The 20,916-nt window shown below is 39.6% G+C and overlaps 1 protein-coding gene across 3 annotated transcripts in view; it reads left to right on the top strand.

Moving 5' to 3' along the window:
* Positions 1-2,744: 2,744 nt before the first annotated feature.
* The window catches only part of LOC148846179 (SNARE-associated protein-like protein), a 50,070-nt gene continuing 31,898 nt past the window's right edge, over positions 2,745-20,916 (top strand). For 2 of the 3 annotated variants that reach the window (XR_016102397.1, XR_016102398.1), the window contains exons 1-2: positions 2,745-3,169; positions 12,522-12,686. Coding sequence is in view for 1 of the 3 variants with exons in the window: in XM_088955551.1 (XP_088811677.1) it covers positions 2,875-3,169; positions 12,522-12,686 (460 nt within the window). In the remaining 2 variants the exon portion in view is untranslated. The remainder of the gene's footprint in view (positions 3,170-12,521; positions 12,687-20,916) is intronic. The other variant, XM_088955551.1, reaches the window with a different exon arrangement.

Below are 20,916 nucleotides of genomic sequence, written 5' to 3'. Positions count from 1 at the left end.
ATTTGGTTTGGTTCGAGTAGATCCTTGAATATTATATTCTAAATTTAGGGAATAAGATTCTCAGTTGGAAGAAATGTAGGAAATTTTTTGAAATTCGCCCACCCATTCTGCAACCTTTTTGGCATCCATATGATGGATTCTACCATTGTTTCAGCAGATTGACGAGACATGTACATAAATTACATTCAGAACAACACCACACCACCTGACCAATTTTACGAAGGAAACTCCTAGAAAAAGCCAAAAGGTTCTACTTGATTGACAGACTGCTATACAAAATGTCCTATATAGGAAAGCCTCTGCATTGACTAGCCGGTGAGGAAATAGAAGAAGCACTAGATGCAACCCATAACTCTGAACCAGCCCCACACCAAGGGTAAATGGCTCTACATAACCACATCCTGCACTTAGGATTTTATTGGCCAACAATGCTGGAAGATACCCAAAAACATGTATGAAGGTGTCGCAAATGCCATGTACATGGAAAACGAATACATTGACCATCCAACAATCTCCACTCCTAAAAGGTAAATCTGATAGGCAAAATACACCCACCCTCTAGAGGTTACTGTTTCGTTATAGTGGCCATAGACTATTTCACTAAATGGGTGGAGACCATAGCATTGAGAAGAATATGTGCAGAGAATGTTGCTAATTTCCTAAGGCAACTCATAGTCCATTGGTTTGGGGTCCCGATGAGTATTCTGATGGGCAATCCTTATTAATAAAAAATTAGGAAGTTTGGTTCCTATTGGGACAGTATGGGGCACAATTGGGCACATCAACAACTTATTACCCACAAGGGAATGGACAAGCAGAAGTAATCAATAAAACCTTGTTGAAGATGCTAAGCAAGATAGTGGCCAAGAATAAAAAGGACTAGGCCGATAAGTTGTTTGAAACACTTTGGGCCTATCACATAACAATCAGAAAGAGTACGCAAGCAACTCCATACTCCTTGGTATATGGTTAGGAAGCAATTCTACCAGTAGAGATACAAACAATGTTCACTAGAGTAACCTATGCAATGGGAAAACACTACCAGACGAATGAGATGAACTAGATGCTTAGCGATAAACTAGAATGTATAGAGGAAGCCTGAGAAAAATCACTATAAAGGCAAATCAAATACAAACAACTCATGGCTTCCAAGTTTTAAATAAACTAGTAAAGACCCAAAAGTTCAAAGAGGGCAACAAGGAATTAAAAACAAAACTCCATATCAAACAAGGTAAATTGGCTGGCAAGTTTTCCCCCAACTGGGTTGGACCCTACATCATCCAACAAACTCACCCAACAGGATACTATGTATTAAAAGATGTAAGCACAAATGAACAAGATGAAATAGTGAATGGTCATTGGTTGAAATTACACAATGAATAATGCATGTAAATTCTAACAAATTTGAATGCGATCCTTTGTATATGAAATCAATTAAGCATGTTATGTTCCTTCTGTACATATCATCAATCTTAAATAAATTATACAATGCTTCCTTTTACAATTGTGTGTTCATTATCTGATTTATGCTACTAAAAATAACCCATCAACCCTGGAAAGACCTTGGCAACCCCAGGAGTGATGCCATACTCCCCAGCAACCCTAGGGGCGATGCCATATTCCCTAGCAACCCCAAGAAGGCCCTAGTAACCCTAGGAGCGATGATAGATTCCCTAGCAACACCAAGAAAGCCTCGACAATCCCAAGTGCGATGACAGATTCCCTGGCAACCCCAAGTGTGATGATAGATTCCCTAGAAACCCTAAGAAGGCCTTTGTAAACCCAAGTGCGATGACAGATTCCCTTGAAACCCCAGGAAGGCCTTGGCAACCCCAAGTACGATGACAGATTCCCTGGCAACCCTAGGAAGGCCTTGGAAATTCCAAGCGTGATGACAAATGCTAAACATTTATTATTCCCAAATATAATGACATTCCCTAGTAACCCTAGGAATGACTTGGTGAACCCAAATGTGACGTAATGTCCTTGGTAACCCCAAGTGCGGCAACAAGTATCAGCACTTAGCATACTCAAATGCGATAAAATATCCTAGAAAATCCAAGAAAACTTTGGTAATCCCAAATGCATTGACAAACCTTGGAAAATAAGGCCCTTGGCAACTACAAGGCGATGGAATATCAAAGCACTTAGTAATTTATAAGTGTGATACATAACCTGTTTGGCCACAATAGTCTTAAAAGGACTCCATATGTGACGGTACATCCCATGACTACTCTAGGAACTATAAATATACACATAGAATTGGCATTCACTCAATGCAATGACAATAGCCCGACTACTTTGCCCCTTTTTTATATTATTTTTAAAAAGTTAATTTGTTTTTGAAGTTTTATTAAATATATTACTTTTATTGATATTAGGGCTCAAAAGTTGCCCTTATCTAATATAATCCCATTAATAAAAGATTAGAGGGTAGAAAGAGGAGATTATCAAACTCTTTCTTCTTTTTTCCTTCTCCATTCTTTCTTCTTCTTATTATTGTCTTCTTCTTCTCTTCCTCTTATGCTATAATCTGAAACATTTTACTATTTTTTATTGGCCTAAATCACATATCGATTTTTCGGTTCGGTTTGATCAAATTTTTTTGGCTCGATTCAAATTTTCAGTTTTTCTCACACCCCTAACCTGTTGTGCAGTCCGTTGGAACAAGGAAAAAAAAAAGAAAAAAAAAATCCGTGCGTCGCACGGGTCTCTTATAATAGTTGGACGCACGTTATCAAGATCCAGCAAAACGACGTGCCAAAGCTCTATGCAGGTTGACATGAACTCTGTGAACTCTAGTTTGACGCTTGCATCTGCTTTCTGCGTCTTTTCCTCTGGCAAACTTCCCTGCTGCAGAGTAAACTCAGTCCGATGAATTCTTCTTCCTCACCGTGTTTGGCAGGAGACCTTCCAACTCCAGACGACGGGGAGCCTCGGCCCGCGGAAACCCTAACAAACAACGATGGTTCTTTGGGCGAGGACAACTGCGAGTCATCCACTTCTTCGAATGCCACCGGACCTGATCTTAGTTTCAGGAGTTCTGAAGCTTTGGCGAAAGGCATATCATCAATGCTTGGTTCTTTGATTAGGGATTTCGATTACAGAGCTGAAAGCACACTTAAAAGCCAAGACCAGGTAGTTTTCGCTGTCGACAGGCTAACAGGAGGTATTCTTTTAAATCTGTACAATTCAATCAATCCACCAAATGAATTATCACTTTTTTCGCGGTTTTGATATCTCTGTATTATTAAATATTGGAAAGGAAATCCCGCATGCACTTTACCTATTATTTCTGGCTTTCTGCGCAATTCCATGACCAAAATCGTTTTATTGTTATCCGTTTTTTTTGAAGTATGAGTTTCTTTTCCAATGACTCATGGAATTAATTGGATGTGGATTTGAGACATATCCTTCCTGTGCCTGATACGTGCCCAACTTTTTCAAAAAGGAAATAGAATACAAGGAAGAGATGGTTTTGTTCACTTCGAGGTTCCATTGTTGTTTTCCTAGTGGGATCTCCTTCCCATTGATCTCAAATATTTTCTTGGCATTGAGGTGGCTTGTTCCAGGAAAGGCATCTTCATATTTGAAAGGAAGAATGTCTTGGGCCAAATATAGGACATAGAACATGGTTAAATTAAATGCAGATACTCCTATATGGACAAGTTGATAATCTCCCCAACAGGGGCTTTGTAAAGGTTGGTTCGCAACAGTGTTCTGAAAATTGTTATCACAACGTAAATTGCAAAGGGGTTTTTGGTAAGCAAGGGTAAATAGGAATCAAATGTTTTGGGCTGTCTTATAAATAAAAAATTGATGTGGATAGGCAATAAATATTAGCATATCTATGGAATGTATAATATTTTGTAAATACACTTTCTGTTTAGAACTATGGAACTGCGATCACTTATCAAGATAAAAGAATTGCAAGGGGGTTTGAATCAATCTGTATTGTAAATCATAAGATTTGTTTTTTCTGATTTTTCTAAAAGCCATAAAAAATGTAAAAAAATACTAGACATTCTCTAAAAATAGAAAAGTATCTTTGAGCCAACTTTCAGTTATAGACATGATATAGATATGTACCAATGGCAATTATTTTGTGGAAAAGTAAAATACATGCCACATCATCTTCTTAAAAAATAATGGTATGGCAGTCTTATTTGTGCCCCCTAGCACTCATATGTTTCTCTGTTTCTCTCTGTCTCTCTCCTTCTACAACTTAGCAACCACTCTCATGCAGTCGGTTAGACTAAATCTGCATGAGAGCTGCTAGGATGGCTCTAATACCAAGTTGTTGATCAGTCCAACAGAGTTCAGACTCAATGAAATTTAATTAAACTGAAGCACCAATAGTTATATCTGCAAATCCTTTGGTATTAGATCTGCAATGGAAGTCAAAGGATGTACCATTCTTTCTAACAAATTGTTTGATTGATTCATGGTCTAAACACCCATATCATTTTTGAGTAGAAGAATACTCTGAGAGGACTCCCCAAATAGCCATGGGGTCCAATTTAGACTTGTTGGGACCCAAGATATGGATATAACATCTTCAACTTATGAAGGGATTGTAAAGAGAGTTTAATCACTGATAAAAAAAAGGTAAAGAGAGGCTAATCTAGGTTATGCATTGACTTAAGCATTATAGGTGGTAGTCAACTTATCAACTAGATCACTATTTGCACATCTCCCTAGAATTAAATAAGAAGATTGATATTAAGGCTTAGTTTATTTGTAGTGCAAATGAAAATGCGTAGGAGCGCCAATAGCCTGAGTTGTAAATTCTGGTTTACTTTTGCTTCATATTTGACTTTGTCTGATTTGTTTGTAAGAAGTGAATTTATCTGTGTCCATACCTTATATGAAAGAGAATGGATGTTGGTTGTGGTGTAACTTGGCCCACACCCTGGGTCCGATTGAGCGCTGAACTGAACCGCCTCAACAAATGACTTAACCAGTGCCTTTTTGAAATTCCACTTCAAAGTTGTTGGAGCACCTTTCTTTTTCATTTACCCTGTCTTCTTGGTCAACAGAAGAGGGCTTTTCTTTTTCCCATTCTATTTTTTCTTTCATCCGTTCCTTTTCTCCCTCTCTCTTGTTGCCATGTTGGAACCAATAGGCCAGCTCATCATTATCTTCAAGCTTTCTACAGCCCTGCCAAGGCAACAATTCAATTCCTATCGCAAACCACAACTTCCTCCCCTTCTACCAGAAGATTGCAAGCACACGGAATCAAATCTGTTTTCACCCCTAGCATCTTGATTTTCACAGAGAACAAGTCTTTGAAGCTATAATCTTCCAAGGTTCTGCCCAACACTGCTACAATTCTTTCCAAGACATCTTCCTTCCACAGGTTGAATGGCAAGCCCATTACCTTCACCACTATTCTCAATTTATCTATCTCTATTTCATTGCAAGACATGTTCCATGATTCCATCTCCCAAATAGAAATTGGCCTTCCCCTGTCTTCACAGTTGAGACTTCTATCTTCTCATTGACAACATCTACTACTGCTCTGTTCTCACAAAAAGGGAGTATTTCCGCTGTGTTTTTGAGCTGAAGCTCTTACGCCACTGAGTCTAACATTGCCCTCCAGTCAATCATCCTTTTGCTGTTATTACATACCATTTTTTCCCAATTTCTTTTATCAACCTCCATCGAGATTTTGACTGTCTTCTGAGAATTAGTGACTAGTTCTTTTCTTTTTCATCTCCATTGATAGAGCCAGGCTCACCTGTACTGGGAGCTTGGATCTCGTTTCTGCCCTGCGACCCCTCTCCTTCTATTTGTATCTCCCCCACATCGCCCTCTTCAATATGATTCAGATAAGTTTGCAAAGTCTGTGTGACCGTCTTCCATCCACAACACTCCTTTCGTACCAGCAAACGCAACATCTGTTTTTTGCCTTCCTTGAACTCTACGGTGACTGTAACAAACCACCCTTTCTTATTCCATCATAATATCGCTTCATACCTTTGATCTGATCTAGACATCGAACTCTTCCACTCTTGCTTCCTCACAGAGAAAGTAGCTCCATCAAAAAATCCTTGCCGCCATTGTATAGCTTCTCCGACCAAGAAAATCGTAGCCTTCCTTTCCTCTCTGACCTTCAATGACCACTTACTCTGGAGTCTATGTTCTTCCAAGATAACTTTTTTGGATTCAACCGGTAATTCTCTCCTCCACTTAGATGCGTTCACAAAACCCTTTCTTATTCCATCATAGTATCACTTCATACCTTCGATCTGATCTAGGCATCGAACTCTTCTACTCTTGCTTCCTCATAGAGAAAGTAGCTCCATCCAAAAAGCCTTGCAGCCATTGTATAGCTTCTCTGACCAAGAAAATCGTAGCCTTCCTTTCCTCTCTGACCTTCAACTGTTCAACAATCACTTACCCTGGAGTCTATGTTCTTCCAAGATAATTTTTTTTGACTTCAACCTGCAATTCTCTCCTCCACTTTAGACGCATTCACAAAACCCTCTCTCTTCTCCATCGCTTTCCTTCCTTTGGTTCTCAATGGTAGTCTCCTAAACTGCTCAAGTGTTTAAGGCTCTTGTTTCTCCTTCAAAAAACTATAGTACTCTCTATTCTCTATCTCTTTAATAATATTTTGTTTTTATTTATTACCAAAAAAAGGAGGAAGAAGAAGAAGAAGGAGGAGGAGGATCTGATCCTGTTTTTCTTGTTTTGTTTTTTTGATATCTTGTATTACGAAGAATGAAGATGCACAACATTAGCTGAAGGGGGGGCTTGTCGAAGTGAAGATGAGTGAGTCAGAGTGGAGTGGGCTCCCTAGCACAAAAAAATCCAAATTAGACTGCATTATAAAGTTGTAGGGGGGGTGTCTAGGGTCTAAGGCCTTGGCCTAAACTTTCTTTCTCTTCTCTGTCCTTTCCTTTCCTTTTTTTCTTTTTGTATGAGGTATGCATGAGACACATGAAACATGCCTCTAGCACACCTCATGCAAAAGGTGTTTGAGGTGAACAAAGTGGAAGCATGATGGAAATGTTGGTCATCCAAATATAGGAAACATGATGGAAACGTTGGAAATATCAGTGTACATATTTGTGAAAATTATAGACATGGTGAAAGCATTGTAAACTATGCACACCTTTTTAAATTATTATCTTGTTCCAAATTATTAAACAAATCTAAGAAACTAAGGTTATGGGCAAAATAATACATTGTAAAGTTGTCCCGTAAACCTTTAGGTCAGAACTACACATGATAGAATGAGTTCAAGCAAAATTTAATCTCATAGAAAATGCAAATAATTCTAATAGATCTCTTGAGGATTTACTATTATTTGCTTCTTGTTATTTAGTTAGTGTTATTGGGCCCAAGGTCCATTAATTTAGTGTTTCTTTAAGTTATGTTTGAGTGTGTGGATAGTAGCTGCCTTATTGATGGCCTATTTGACATGTATGCTTTTTATTCTTTAAGTATAAAAGTTAATGAGAGAGGCGGTCAGATCGTTATTGGCCTTCAGCCTTCTCTTTCCTCTTCTTCCAACTTCTTCTCTCCTCTCAAGAAACTCTCTTTCTTTTCTCTTTTCTTAAATCTTTTTGTTTCTTTTATTTTCTACTTGGAATTAGAGCCATTCTTTAGAGATTCTTGGACTTGGTCCATGCAGCTCTAGATCAGCTGATTGCATGGAGGAATAGAGAGCTGATTGATGGTTCAAGAAAGTCCAATTTCTTGGGTTTTTTTGGTGGATTTTAGACACTAGGTGAGTGATCTTGGTTTGATCATCAAAATCAAGAACTAGAGAGAGAATAACAGTCCTAGTTGCAGTAGGATTCTTTGTTTTTGACTTGGATGGAGGCACTTAGGATTTTTTGAATTTATAGGAGAATTTCGTAAGAGCGAATCAATTTTTGGCTATTTTTGGGGCTCCTAGTGAGATTGATAGTCATTTCTCTTGCTTCGATAAGTTCCTAGGAAAGGAGAAATATCTTTGTGCAAGTATTTTGTGTTTTGAATGGAGTTTTTGGGTTGCCTAGAAGGGATCGATTTGATTCTAGAGGTTATTCTCTATTTTTTATTATGATCCAAGCAATTTAAGAATCTATGGAAGGTATTGGAGTAGAACAAAAAATGACTAGTGACCTTGGATTGGGTATGGGAAGTGCTAGTGATCGTTTGGGATTAGGTACCATAACTACTGTTAAATTGGATGGTACAAACTATTTGGAATGGTCACAATTAACCAAGATGGCAATTGATGTACATGGAAAACTGGAATATTATTGGTGATGAGAAAAATGAAGTGGTAGAAGGTTTGGAAGAGCTAATTGGAAGTTTCTCAGTTTCTTTAAAATTCAAGCAAGCGGAGGATGGTTTTGAGAGGGTTTTGACAAATGTGTATGGTCTTAATGATTATCGAGAAAGGAGGAAATTGTGGGAAGAGCTAGAGGATATTAGGGGATTGTGGGAAGGTCTTTGGCGTATAGGTGGAGATCTTAATGTGGTTAGGTTCAAGGATGAGACCAATAACCCTATTCAGGGAGTGACAACTAGCATGAGGAGTTTTAACAATTTTGTGGACACTTTTGAGCTTAAAGAAATCCCTCTCTCTTCTGACCTTTTCACTTCGTCCAACCTCCAAACCAACTAAGTTAGATAGGTTGCTTTTTTCACTAGATTGGGAGGAGCATTGGGGAGAATTTGACTTCAAGAACACTTCCAAGGGTAACCTTTGACCATTGGCCAATAGTGATCTCTAAGGATGAGTTGAGGAATGTTGGTCCATCTCCCTTTAGATTTGAAAATATGTGGTTATGTCACCCCAGTTTTTTAAAGAAAGTTGAGGATTGGTGGATGGAGTTGTAACCCTTGAGTGAATTGGGGAGGGATGAGATTTCATAAGAAACTTCGGTATTTGGAAAATAAAATAAAGGAGTGGAATCTAGTGGAGTTTGGTAGAACTGAGGCTAGGAAGCTATCTTTAATTGATAGAATTGAGGAGATTGATTTGAAAGAGGGTACAAGGGCCTTGGAGGAAGGAGATAAAGGGCTTAGGTGTACCCTGAGGAAGCAATTGGAGGACATTTGTATAAAGAGGAGGCAGGATGGAGGCAAAAATAAGGTGTAAGTGGCTAAAGGAAGGAGATAGGAATACTAAATTTTCTCATGCGGTGGCAAATGGAAGGAGAAGGAAGAACTTTATCTCTAAGTTGGAAGTGGAGGGCTCTTCTATTACCCAACAAAGTGAGATTGCGGGGGCCTTTGCGAGTCTTTTCAGGTCCATCTATAGAAGGCCCCTAAATGATAGATTGCGGATTGAGGGTTTGGAGTGGTTAAGGTTAGATTTCAAGGATAAGGACTGGCTAAAAAGAAAGTTTGATTTAGAAGAGGTAGTCGTTTCTATGGATAGATCAAAAGCTTTGGGACCGGATGGATTTACGATGGCCTTTTATTAAGATTGTTGGGATGTTTTGGCAGAGGATTTGATGCTAGTTTTTGAGGAATTTTATTTGAGGGGGTAATTAATCCAGATTTGAACTCCACTTTTATTGCTTTGTCCCCTAAAAAGAGAGATGTTGTTCACCCTAAGACTTCATACTTGTAAGTCTGGTGAATAGCTTGTACAAGATTATTGCTGAAGTGTTGTCTATTAGTATTAAGAAAGTCCTCCCTGCTATTATTGCACCAAATCAAGGAGCTTTTGTGACAGGAAGACAGATTGCTGATCCAATTTTTAATAGCCAATGAAAGTGTAGAAGATTTTAAGAAGTCAGGGAAAAAGGGAGTGGTTTGTAAACTTGATATAAAGAAAGCCTATGACTTAGCGGATTGGTTTTTTTTGGTTGAGGTGTTGTTGACCTTCGGGTTTGGGGATAGGTGGTGCAAGTGGGTCGTAGGGTGTGTTAGAAATTGTCATTATTCTGTGTTGGTTAATGGGACAATGGTGGATTTCTTTCCAACTTTGAGGGGCATCAGTCAGGAAGACCCCCTCTCCTTTCTTGTTTACCCTGGTAGCCGGTGTTTTAGGTAGATTGATTTCAAGAGCAAATTCCGGTAATTTAGTAAGAGGTTGGAGAGTTGGTTGGGAAGGGGTTCTGGTTACTCAATTGCAATTTGCATATGACATGTTACTCTTCTGTGAAGGAGGAATATTAGTTGGGTTAGGAACTTAGCTTACTATACAACTTTTTGAACGGTTGTCTAACTTGAAGGTGAATTTTGAGAAAAGTTGTATAGTTGGAATCATTATGGAGAAGAGGGAAGTAGTTGAGTGTGTAGGTATTTTGGGTTGCACAGTGTTCAATTGGCCTTTGAATTACTTAGGATTGCCCCAAGGAGATAACCCAAGGAAAGGAAATTTTTGGAATCCGGTTGTGGAAAGATTTGAAAGGAGACTTGCTTCTTGGAAGAGGAACTATTTATCTTTTGGAGGAAGAGTTACTTTGATCAATCAACTTTAGCTAACCTGCCTATCTATTTTCTGTCAGTTTTTAAGATTACAAAAAGGGTAGGAAGAAGATAGGAGAAGTTAATGAGGTATTTTCTTTGGGAGCCAGGGGAGGAGAAAAAAGACCATAGGGTGAATGGGAGTTGGTTTGTAGAAATAAGAAGTTTGGAGGTCTTGGACTGGGAAATATTCAGAAGAGGAACTTGGCTCTATTGGGAAAGTGGTTATGGAGATTTCCTTTTGAAAAGGAAAAGTGGGCTAAGATAAGAGTAAGAAGTATTAATGGGCTTGCGGTTAATGGATGGGATGCTGGAATTCGGGCTAGGACTGCAAGAGCTTCACCATGGAGAACCATTGAAGCTATTTTGCCTCTTTTCTTGCCTTGGATCAGGTATAAATTGTACTCCGGTAACCTTATTAAATTCTAGGAACAAGTATGGGTTGGGGACTCCCCTTTGAAGGACTAATTTCCTACTTTGTTTGCCTTGTCTAATTTGAAGGATGAGCCTATTGGTACTTTTTTAGTCCCATCGAACTCAGCCTTTGGGTCTGATTGGAACTTGGGTTTAAAAAGGGCTTTAAGGGATTCAGAGTTAAATAGCACTTTGTCACTTTTGAGTATCCTTGAAGGGGTTTACTTGGATGCCGCAAATCCTGATTGTAGGATTTGGTCTCTTTCGGCCTTTGGGCAGTTTACTTGTGCTTCCTTTTTTAAAGCCTTGACTCAACATAACTCTCCCCTTGGGCTGTCTTTCCCTGTTAAGTAAGTATGGTGTAATCCTATTCCTCCTAGGGTTGGGGGTTTTTGTTGGGAAGCTTTTCTAGAACAAATAAACACTTGTGACTTGCTTCTAAAAGTTGCTTGTCTCCTCATTGGTGTGTACTGTGCAAAGATAATGGTGAGAATAGCTATCACTTATTAATTTCATGCCATTTTGCTGATTGTATTTGGGGTTGGATCTTTTCCTTATTTGGTTGTAGCTGGACTCCCCTGCCGAATGTGCAAAGTCTTTTTGCTTATTTTTTCAAGTGGCCAGTGAAAAGGGGGAGCATTATGTGAAGTATAAGGGCTGCAGCGTGCTGGACAATCTGGGAAGAAAGGAACTTGAGAATTTTTGCTGGTAAGGAAGTACAGTCCATCTTGGAGGCGATTCACATCAGAGTGGTGCATTGGCTTAAGTCTTTGGAGTTGTTTAATGACTTCTCAACTGATGATTTGTTAAGGAAGTGGAAGGAAGTTGCTAAGTCTACTCCACCTACTGTTTCTTCTGTACATGTTTGGGTCCCTCCTCTTAGTGGTTTTATTAAATTGAACTTTGACGGGAGTAGTATGGGGAACCCAGGATCCTTGGGTATTGGGGGAGTCTTAAGGTATGAGGTGCTCTTTTCTCTAGTCCAATAGGTGTGGGTGACTCTATTCAGGCTGAGATTTTGTCAGCTGTGGAAGGTGTACAATGGGCCAAGGATTTGAGCCATACTTTTCAAGGCACCTAGGCGACCACAGGGCACCCAAAAATTATATTTAAACAACATATGTTGGTTTTGCCACTAAGAAGTGAGACGAAACAAAAGGAAGTCAAGTGCTACTAATATCAAATGTCTGGGTAGGTAAAACTATAGTGAGGCTATCAAGGTTTTGAAAAACTTTTTGCATGAAATTTCTTCTACATTAATCATCTTTTTAATAAAAATCATAAAATGAGCTAAATTTTATAATTATTGATTGAAGCATTTGCATCCAAAGGATCTATAACTTATAGATGCAAGGTTATAATACTGTCTTAATTTAAAATATATGTCTCAGTGTTTAATATAACAAAGCAACTTAACATGTAAGCCTTTCAGTATGCATTCCAAAACCTTGTTAAGATCTCTAAGCATCTTTGGAACATGGTATAGGATGGAATACAAGAAACTTTGGAACTATCTACCCTACTAGTGAATGAATGTAGGCTATGTGGGTCTGTGTAACATTCTGCTTTTATCCTATATGAAATATAACTTAGATTGTATTGCATTTTTCAATGTCTTATTATATTACTTGTTCCCAAAGTGTAGGTTGTGCCTTAACTTAAGATTTCATTGTTTACTTTTGTAGAGCTTGATCGGCTATTAGAAGATGCACCTTTGCCATTCATCATGAAGCATGCATCCAAAATTGTTGGTGTTCGTAAGAGAGTTTCCTCATTGAATTCACTTTTAAAATCGATACAACGGCGTATAGACAATATAGATCGGATGCTATCTGCTGGTGTTTCACATGGTATTCTATCATTTATAAATTTTGTTCTATTCTTCTGATATGTTGGATGGCTGCAACTTGGGTGGGCTTAAGTTGAGCGTTTTCTAAAATTTGAATTGGTCTATGCCCAATGCTGTGTAAATTCTTAAAGTCGGGTACCTGACTTGCACCCCTAATATTGTGGTTGGACATAAAATACTGTGATAATCAGTTATTTTGGAGAAAATTTATTTGTTGGTATTTGGTTGTTAAAAACATTAGAGGAAGTAAATTCTTATTCAAATCTAGAGTGAATGCTGCCAGACTTGCACCCTTTTAGGAAGTAGGTTATTTTACTTGAGTCTCCAATGAGATTGTAGGTTTTACTTTTAAAGTCCTAGTGGATAACCAACCCGAAAGCAGTTACACATGAGAAAAGTTTGATTTCAAAGAACTGTAATGCTTATCCTAATGCAGCCATTGTGATTGGGTAATTATGTAGAAGTTGTCTTTGCTTAGAATGTGTGAAATCATAGTTGTTACTAAAGAATATAGTTTGATTCCAATTATCTTCAAGTTCCTCAAACCTTATGTTTTATACATATTGTCATGCACATGCATACATGGACAAACATTTATTTTTTCTTTTTTTTGGAGGTGAATAGAATATGGTTGCATTATCACTTTGCAATTGCAGATAAGGTTGTAATGTAAAGGGATTCACTTGGTCTGCCACATCACTCTCTATGGAAGTTTCGTTCCAACAATCCTGTATATATATGTGCAGGGAAAGTCAAGTAGGATAGTTTAATCATGTGCATGAACAAAGACTGCATTAGTGATGAGTGAATTGGTGCAAGTAGAAAGCTGTGAAATGGTAAGAGGACGAGCAGAGAATTGGGTGTAGTGGGTTGATATATTGTACTTTTGATGCTTTTGTTTGGTACTCTTTGTTTGTATGACTGCTGATTCCTTATCACTCCCTATGATGTACTTCTTTTTCTCTTTTTATAAATTTTATTTTCTATTTGTTATCACAAAAAAGAGAGGAAGAGCAAAGAATACATGATCTGAAGTGGTAAAAAAATGATTTAAAGACATGAATTGATAGAAACATGGCTCTTGATAGAGCACAGTTGTGGGACAAGATTTGTGTATCCAATCCCAAATAGTTGGGTTTAAGGTTGGGTTGAGTATTTTGAGGCATCAAGAGCATTTTGTATTTTTACTTCTGTTGAGGTCCATCCATGGTAGTGACCTTTAGGTTTTATTTACTATTAGTTATGAATGTCATAAAAGAGGGGGAAAGGCACAGAACCAGGGGTGGGTCACATGGTCGAACCAACTTTAATCCCACCTCATACGATCACTTTAACATTACATGTGGTGTTGGGGTGGGGGGTCAATGGGGGACATTAAGAACGGCCCATCATTGTCTCCCTTGATTTCGAACAGATTGCAGGGGGTGGCTTCAAGGTAGCTGCAACGGGTTAAGCATCACTCTTCTCACCAAGACAAACCCAGCCCTCACTATTCAAGAAATAAAGAAATATGAGGAATGATGAAGAGGATGGAACTTGGATTAACTGCGGTGATTCTGAAGAAGAAAGCATTTCTAAGGACAAGTCTAGCATCGACAGTGTTGAGGTACACATACAACCCAAGTCTTCTTCAACCAAGATGATGACTTTCAACTAGGCTCTCTCTTCTCCTTGGACAGAGTTGTACCCAATTCGGAACTAGTTCTGGTGGTGAAGGTGACAAGCAAAATTTGAAGGGGTGAGAGTAACGCAGGAGCTTCCTTTCAAAAAAGTAGAAGGGGAAGTGGGAGAGCGGCTTCAAACAAGGATTGGTATGAACAATCCAATCCAATCATAGCAGTGAACTATTTGGAATCAAGAAGAAAAGGAAATATATTTCATTGGAATCAAGAGTAGGGTGTCCGGATGAAGGAAACATAGGGGAATCAATATACTTCATCGAAAAATCTGGTTGGGGAAACAAGTCCAAAATCGGTATGGTCTAGTGCAAGTGTGGATCCTTCCCAAAATGTCCAGATCAACTCTACAGGAATGGTGAATGTTGAAATGGAATGGGGAAACAAAATTTGCAGAAACTAGGGTTTCAAGAGAGAGGAAGAAGAAAAGAGGAGAAGAGAAGAAGAGGAAGAAGAGAGCAAGTGTTGAGAGGTGTGTGTTATTCACTGTTCACACCCTCAAAAGATTACTTTATAATTTGAGAAATAATAATTACAAGAAGGCCCCTATATGGGTGCCCAAATACTGAGAGAGTATAAGAAAGGAGAAAAAAAACCAAAAACATCCCTATCTAACCATTCTCAACACTCCCCCTCAAGCTGAGCATATATGCCAATCATTCCCAGTTTGGCAAGGTTCTTAGCAAACTTTGGATGGTGAACAACTTTAGTGAGGCAATCAACTAGTTGGTCTTCTGGCCTTACAAAAGGAAGGCAAATCTCTTCGACGGCAATTCTTTCTCTAATAAAGTGTCTATCCACCTCAATATGTACGATCGTGTTGGACAGGATTGTGAGCAATATTTATGGCTGCTTGATTGTCACAATAGTCTCATTGGAACATTTGCTTGGTTGTCCATCTTAGTCAATAAGGTCTTCAACCAAAGTAGTTTAGACACTCCATGAGCCATTGCTTTGTACTTTGCCTCAACACTAGAACGAGCAATCATAGATTGTTTCTTACTTCTCCAGGAAACCACATTGCCTCCAACTGAGGCACAATAGCCGGATGTAGATCTTCTATCATTGATGGACCCTGCCCAATCAGCATCTATGTAAGCCTTAATCTTTAAATGGCTGTGGTTGGAATACAACATCTCTTTTCCAGGGCATCCTTTCAGGTAGGCTAAAATTCTATTAACTGCCTGCATATGAGATGCCCTGGGTTCATGCATATATTGGCTAACCACTCCAACAACATAGGAAATGTCAGGCCTAGTCAAACAAAGATACAGAAAGCGTCCCACCAATCTCTGATATACCCCCCTGTCTGGAAGAACTTCTCCTTCAGTAGAGTTCAACTTGTGGTTGGGATCAATTGGAGTTTCTACAGGCTTACACCCTAATTTTCCAACCTGATGAAGCAAATCAAATACATATTTCCTTTGTGACAGAAAAGTCCCCTTCTTGGATCTTGCAACTTCAATGCCAAGAAAGTATCGGAGATCACCAAGGTCTTTAATTTCAAATTCAGAAGCAAAGAATGACTTTAACTGAGAGATACCTATGATATCAACACATGAAGTCATAGAAGGGATCACCATCAAGATTGTACATTGGTCGAAATCGCTGGATCTGTTCAAGAACTTTTCCATGGATGACTTAATTAGAGGGTGGAGTGCGGTAGCAGCTTCTTCCTGCCCCTCTTTAGCTATTCAAGAGGATTGGTCGCCCTATTATCTTTGGATGTTAAGTTAAACTTTGATGGCAGTTCTCTAGGTAATCCCGACCCCTCTGGAATTGGGGGTGTCTTTAGAGATGGGGGAGGAAATGTCCTGGCCCTTTATTTTGGCCTGATAGGATTGGGGACTCTCTTAGAGAAGAAGTTTTGGCACTCCTACAAGGGCTCAAGCTGGCTAAACAGTTGGGTTTCTAGCAGTTGGAAGTGGAGGGAGACTCGAAATTGATAATAGGTTGGATGCAAACAAACAACTTAGGCGCCTGGTCCCTTAAACAACCTGTAAGGGAGATTATGCAACTTACAAGGGAGCTTGAAGTCAGGTTTAAATGGAGTAGGAAATCAGCCAATGCAATGGCTGCTACTTTAGCAAAGCAAGGAGTTAGTAGGCAAAACCTTTTTTGGGCCTGTTTGTAATCTGTGGAGGGGTCACCTTGCTTTTTGAAGGTGGCAGTTGTACTAAGTTTCTTAAAGAATTAATGAAAGTTACTGTTTCCAATAAAAAAAACCTATGATATCATCATTTGTCACAACAATGTCATCAACATATAATATCAACATTGTTACTCTACCATCAACTCTTCTAATAAATAAGGTGTGGTCAACTTGAGATTGAGGAAAACCAATATTTAAGATGGCATTCCTGAACCTGTCAAACTATGCTCATGGAGATTGTTTAGCGCATACAATGATTTCTTCAAGCGGTACACTTTTCCATCACTGTTAGAAAAACTTACCCTAGGTGGTAAGTCCATGTACACTTCCTCTTGTAAGTCCCCATTAAGGAAGGCGTTCTTTACATCCATTTGATATAAAGGCCATGAGTAATGAGCAGAAAGAGACATGATCACACGGATAGAGTTCATTTTAGCAACTGGAGCAAAGGCTTTCAAATAATCAATGCCATAAGTCTGAGTGTATCCTTTGGCTACAAGTTGAGCTTTGTATCTTTCAATTGAGCCATCTGCCTTGTATTTAACAGTATAAACCCACTTATACCCAACAAGAATCTTATCTTTGGGGCAAGGAACAACCTCCCCCAAGTCTGATTCTTTATTAGGGCCTCAATTTCTTGGTTCATAGCTTCCTTCCAGTGGGACATTGCATTGCATTTGTAACACTGCGAGGGATGGAAACCGAAGAGATAGCAGAAATATAGGCACAATAGGAAGGTGAAAGAGCATCATAAGACACATAGTTAGTGATAGGATACTTGCTACATGTCTTGTTCCCTTTTCGAATGGCAATAGGAAGATTAAGGTCAGAATCAATAATAAGATTGTCAAGAGGTTCAAAATTACTTGAGTTTGGGGAATTAGATTGTGATGGGCATTCAACTTCAAGAGGTAGGAAGAGAGGGAGGAATAGAGGTAGGACAGGAAGGCAGAAGGGAGTCTGATCTTCACTTGCATTCTCTCCTTGAAGAGAAGGATGGGGTGATTGGAAAAAGGAAGATGATTCCAAATAGGTAACATCCTTAGAGACATATCTCCTGCCAGAGAGAGCATCGAAGCATCTATAACCTTTCTGAACTGGAGAGTAACCAAGGAATACACACTTAACTGATTTAGGATCGAACTTGCATCGGGAAGGACTCATATCATGAACAAAACAAACACAACCAAAGACCTTAAGCGGTAGATTAAAAGGAGGTTTATCAGGGAAGAGTAGTTGATGAGGAGAATGAAGGTTAAGGACCCTTGGTGGGAGTCTATTAATGAGATATACAACTATCTCAACTGTATCACCCTAGAAACGAGTTGGAACAATAAGCCTCGAGCAACTTCAACCACATGCCTATTTTTTCTTTCAACCACCCCATTTTGTTGTGGAGTATGACTACATGAACTTTGGTGAATAGTGCCCCTGTCTTTAAGAAATCTATGCAAGTGATGTTCAAAGTATTCCTTGGCATCGTTAGATCTTATTATCTTAACTCTTTTATCAAATTGTGTCTCGACCATATTCATGAAGTTTTGAACAATCATAGGAACTTCATCTCTATTTTTCATCAAATAAAGCCACGTATACGGACTGCAGTCATCAACGAAGAGAATGAAATATCTGTACCCCCGCATACAAGGGACAATATATGGGCCCCAAACATCAGTATGAATCAAGTGGAAAGCAACATTACTTCTTTTACTGCTTGCAAAATATGTGTTTCTACATTGTTTGGATAAATGACAAACTTTACATTCAAAATTCAATTTGGACATAGAATCAAATAAGTTTGAAAACAAAAAGTCGATAGAATTGAAGACATATGACCAAGGCGACAATGCCATAATTTCAAAATACTCATTTTCTCATTGGAACAAGACTTAGTCTATTTTGACAATCCATGCTCAGAAGATCCATCCAGGAGGTAAACTCCATCCACTTCATGCCCACTTCCGATTGTCTTCCCCATGCTTAGGTCCTGAAAAATACAATGGTTGGAAAAAAAGGTTACTGAGCAACTGTGGGATTTTGTTAGAGAACTAACAGACAATAAATTTTTTTGTAGCTGGGGCACATGTAGAACATAGTCAAGAGAAAGGTTATTAGTGATTCTGACTTCACCCTGACCCAAGATTAGGGTCTGAGATCCATCAGCAACAGTAATCTTGCCCTTCCCTGGGGTTAACTTATATGAGGTAAAATGTGAAGGCATACCAGTCATATGGGCATTGGCTCCAGAGTCTACATTCCATGGGCTAAAGGAGGTGGAACAAGCAAATGTAGTACTTGTCTTGGCATATGAACTAGATAGATTACTAAGTCTAGAACCAGATGAGGAGGATGTATCACCCTTCTCTAGCTGCAACAATATATTCCTGAGTTTGTCCATCACATCAGAGGAGTTAAGCACATTCGAGGGCTGAGCATCATTACCAACTGTAGCCAAGTGAGCATTGCCCTTCTTTCCGGTTTTGTATTTCTCTGGATTTAGATGAGGATTGATCTTCTAGCACCTTTCTTTAGTGTGTCTTGGCTTCTTGCAGTACTCACAAATAACATCCTTGGCCTTTTGATGAGTTACTACTCACCTCGGAAGCCCCTTCGAGGGTGGCTTAACCTCCTAAAACAAAAGATGGTAGGGAAGGGGGGAAAAGGGAGGAAGGAGATGACACACAGAGAGAGATGAAAGGGATATTCATTCATTTCACTTATTACATGATCAGGGCCTAATATAGACGACCTACTACATTTATGCAATCATGAAGAGAATATCTTCTGGTGGCAATGTAACTAACTTTGGAAGGCTCTACCACGTGTCATGTTAGCCTCTCTGTCTTCTGGTGAAATGCTGCTCGGTGGTGGCCTACTCCACACCTATAGTTGGGTTCGGAGGGAGTATTTGGGTCCCGACATTTCCTCCCCCCTTAGCATTGACCTTGCCCTCAAGGTCTAGGTTTGGAAACCTCTCATTCAGCCTAAGATAAGGTTCCCAAGTGGCATCATCTGGAGGAAGCCCAACCCATTCTACCTTGGCTTCTGGCACAACCTGACCACCTCATCGAACCCAACGGAAATCCACAATTCTGATAGGCTCCGTGTCAATGTACCCTTCTTCAGTGAATTGGGGTAAGTTGGGTGAGATAGGTGTATGACTTCCCATCGCCTTCTTAAGAAGTGAGATGTGAAACACTGGATGAAGCGTTGAGGTTGCAGGGAGGTCCAACCGATAAGCAACAGGGTCCACTCTCTCCAGAACCTTATAAGGCCCATAATACCTGGGTGCTAACTTGTGCCAAGTTCGTCTTACCACTAATATCTGGCGGTAAGGTTGGAGCTTAAGGTAAACGAAGTCACCCACCTGAAATTCTAACGGGCGGTGGTGAGTGTCATAGCGGGCCTTCATTCGTTGCTGGGCTTTTGTCAAGTTGGACTCAAGCAATCTAAGAATCTTGTCTCTTGCAATTAGACAGGTCTCTACTTCTGCCACCTTGGATGACCCATATTCATAAGGTAATATGGGAGGAGGTTCTCTGCCATAAAGAGCCCTGAAGGGTGTCATTCCAGCAGTCGACTGATAGGTCGAATTGTACCAGTATTCTGCCCACGGAAGCCAGTAAGCCCACTGTCCGGGCTTTTCCCCTACGGAGCATCTAAGGTAGGCTTCCAAGCAACGATTAATAACTTCAGTCTGCCCATTAGTCTGCGGGTGATAACTCGTGGAGGGGTGCAGTTGGGTTCCTTGCAACCAAAAATATTCCTTGTAGAATGAACTCAGGAAAGCAGGGTCCCGATTTGAGACAATGGATCTTGGGGTTCCATGCAGCTTGGCGACATTCCGGATGAAGATGTCAGCCACCATCGCTGTGGTGTAAGGGTGAGGTAATGCAAAGAAATGGCTGTACTTGGTGAGACGGTCAACCACTACCATGATAACTGAAGGAATGGGAGATCCATCGTATGGATGCCCGGATCTCGCGGAACAGAATGGGCAAATTTCAAAAATTTCTCCTATCTGCACTGGGAATCGAATTCCCTATTTTAGAAAAAACCATATTTTTCAAGGATCAATCTTGAACCAAGAACCAAACCAAATCTGAACAGAAGCAGTAGAAGGTTATACCTGATACGGAGAAATATTATCTCCCAATGGAGGTGTTCACGCCCAAGGAAGGATCCAAAGACTGCTCCCACTGAAGATGGCGTAGTGCAGGATGGAGCAGAATCAACAGTCCTTCAAAAGAACCTAATCCTTCGCAAGAATAAGCTAGACGGCATGTGAGCACAGCTTCCAATCAATCCTTTCACAAAGAACTGATATCAAGATCCAATCTTGATCACTCCCACTGGAAACAGGAGATCGAACTGGAAGGTATGGCGGCGGCAGGAAGTAGGCG

Source organism: Nelumbo lutea, chromosome 7, assembly GCF_056320005.1.
Source record: "Nelumbo lutea isolate HS-2025 chromosome 7, American lotus-T2T, whole genome shotgun sequence".
NCBI lineage: Eukaryota > Viridiplantae > Streptophyta > Magnoliopsida > Proteales > Nelumbonaceae > Nelumbo > Nelumbo lutea.
This window is presented reverse-complemented; position numbering and strand designations above follow the sequence as displayed.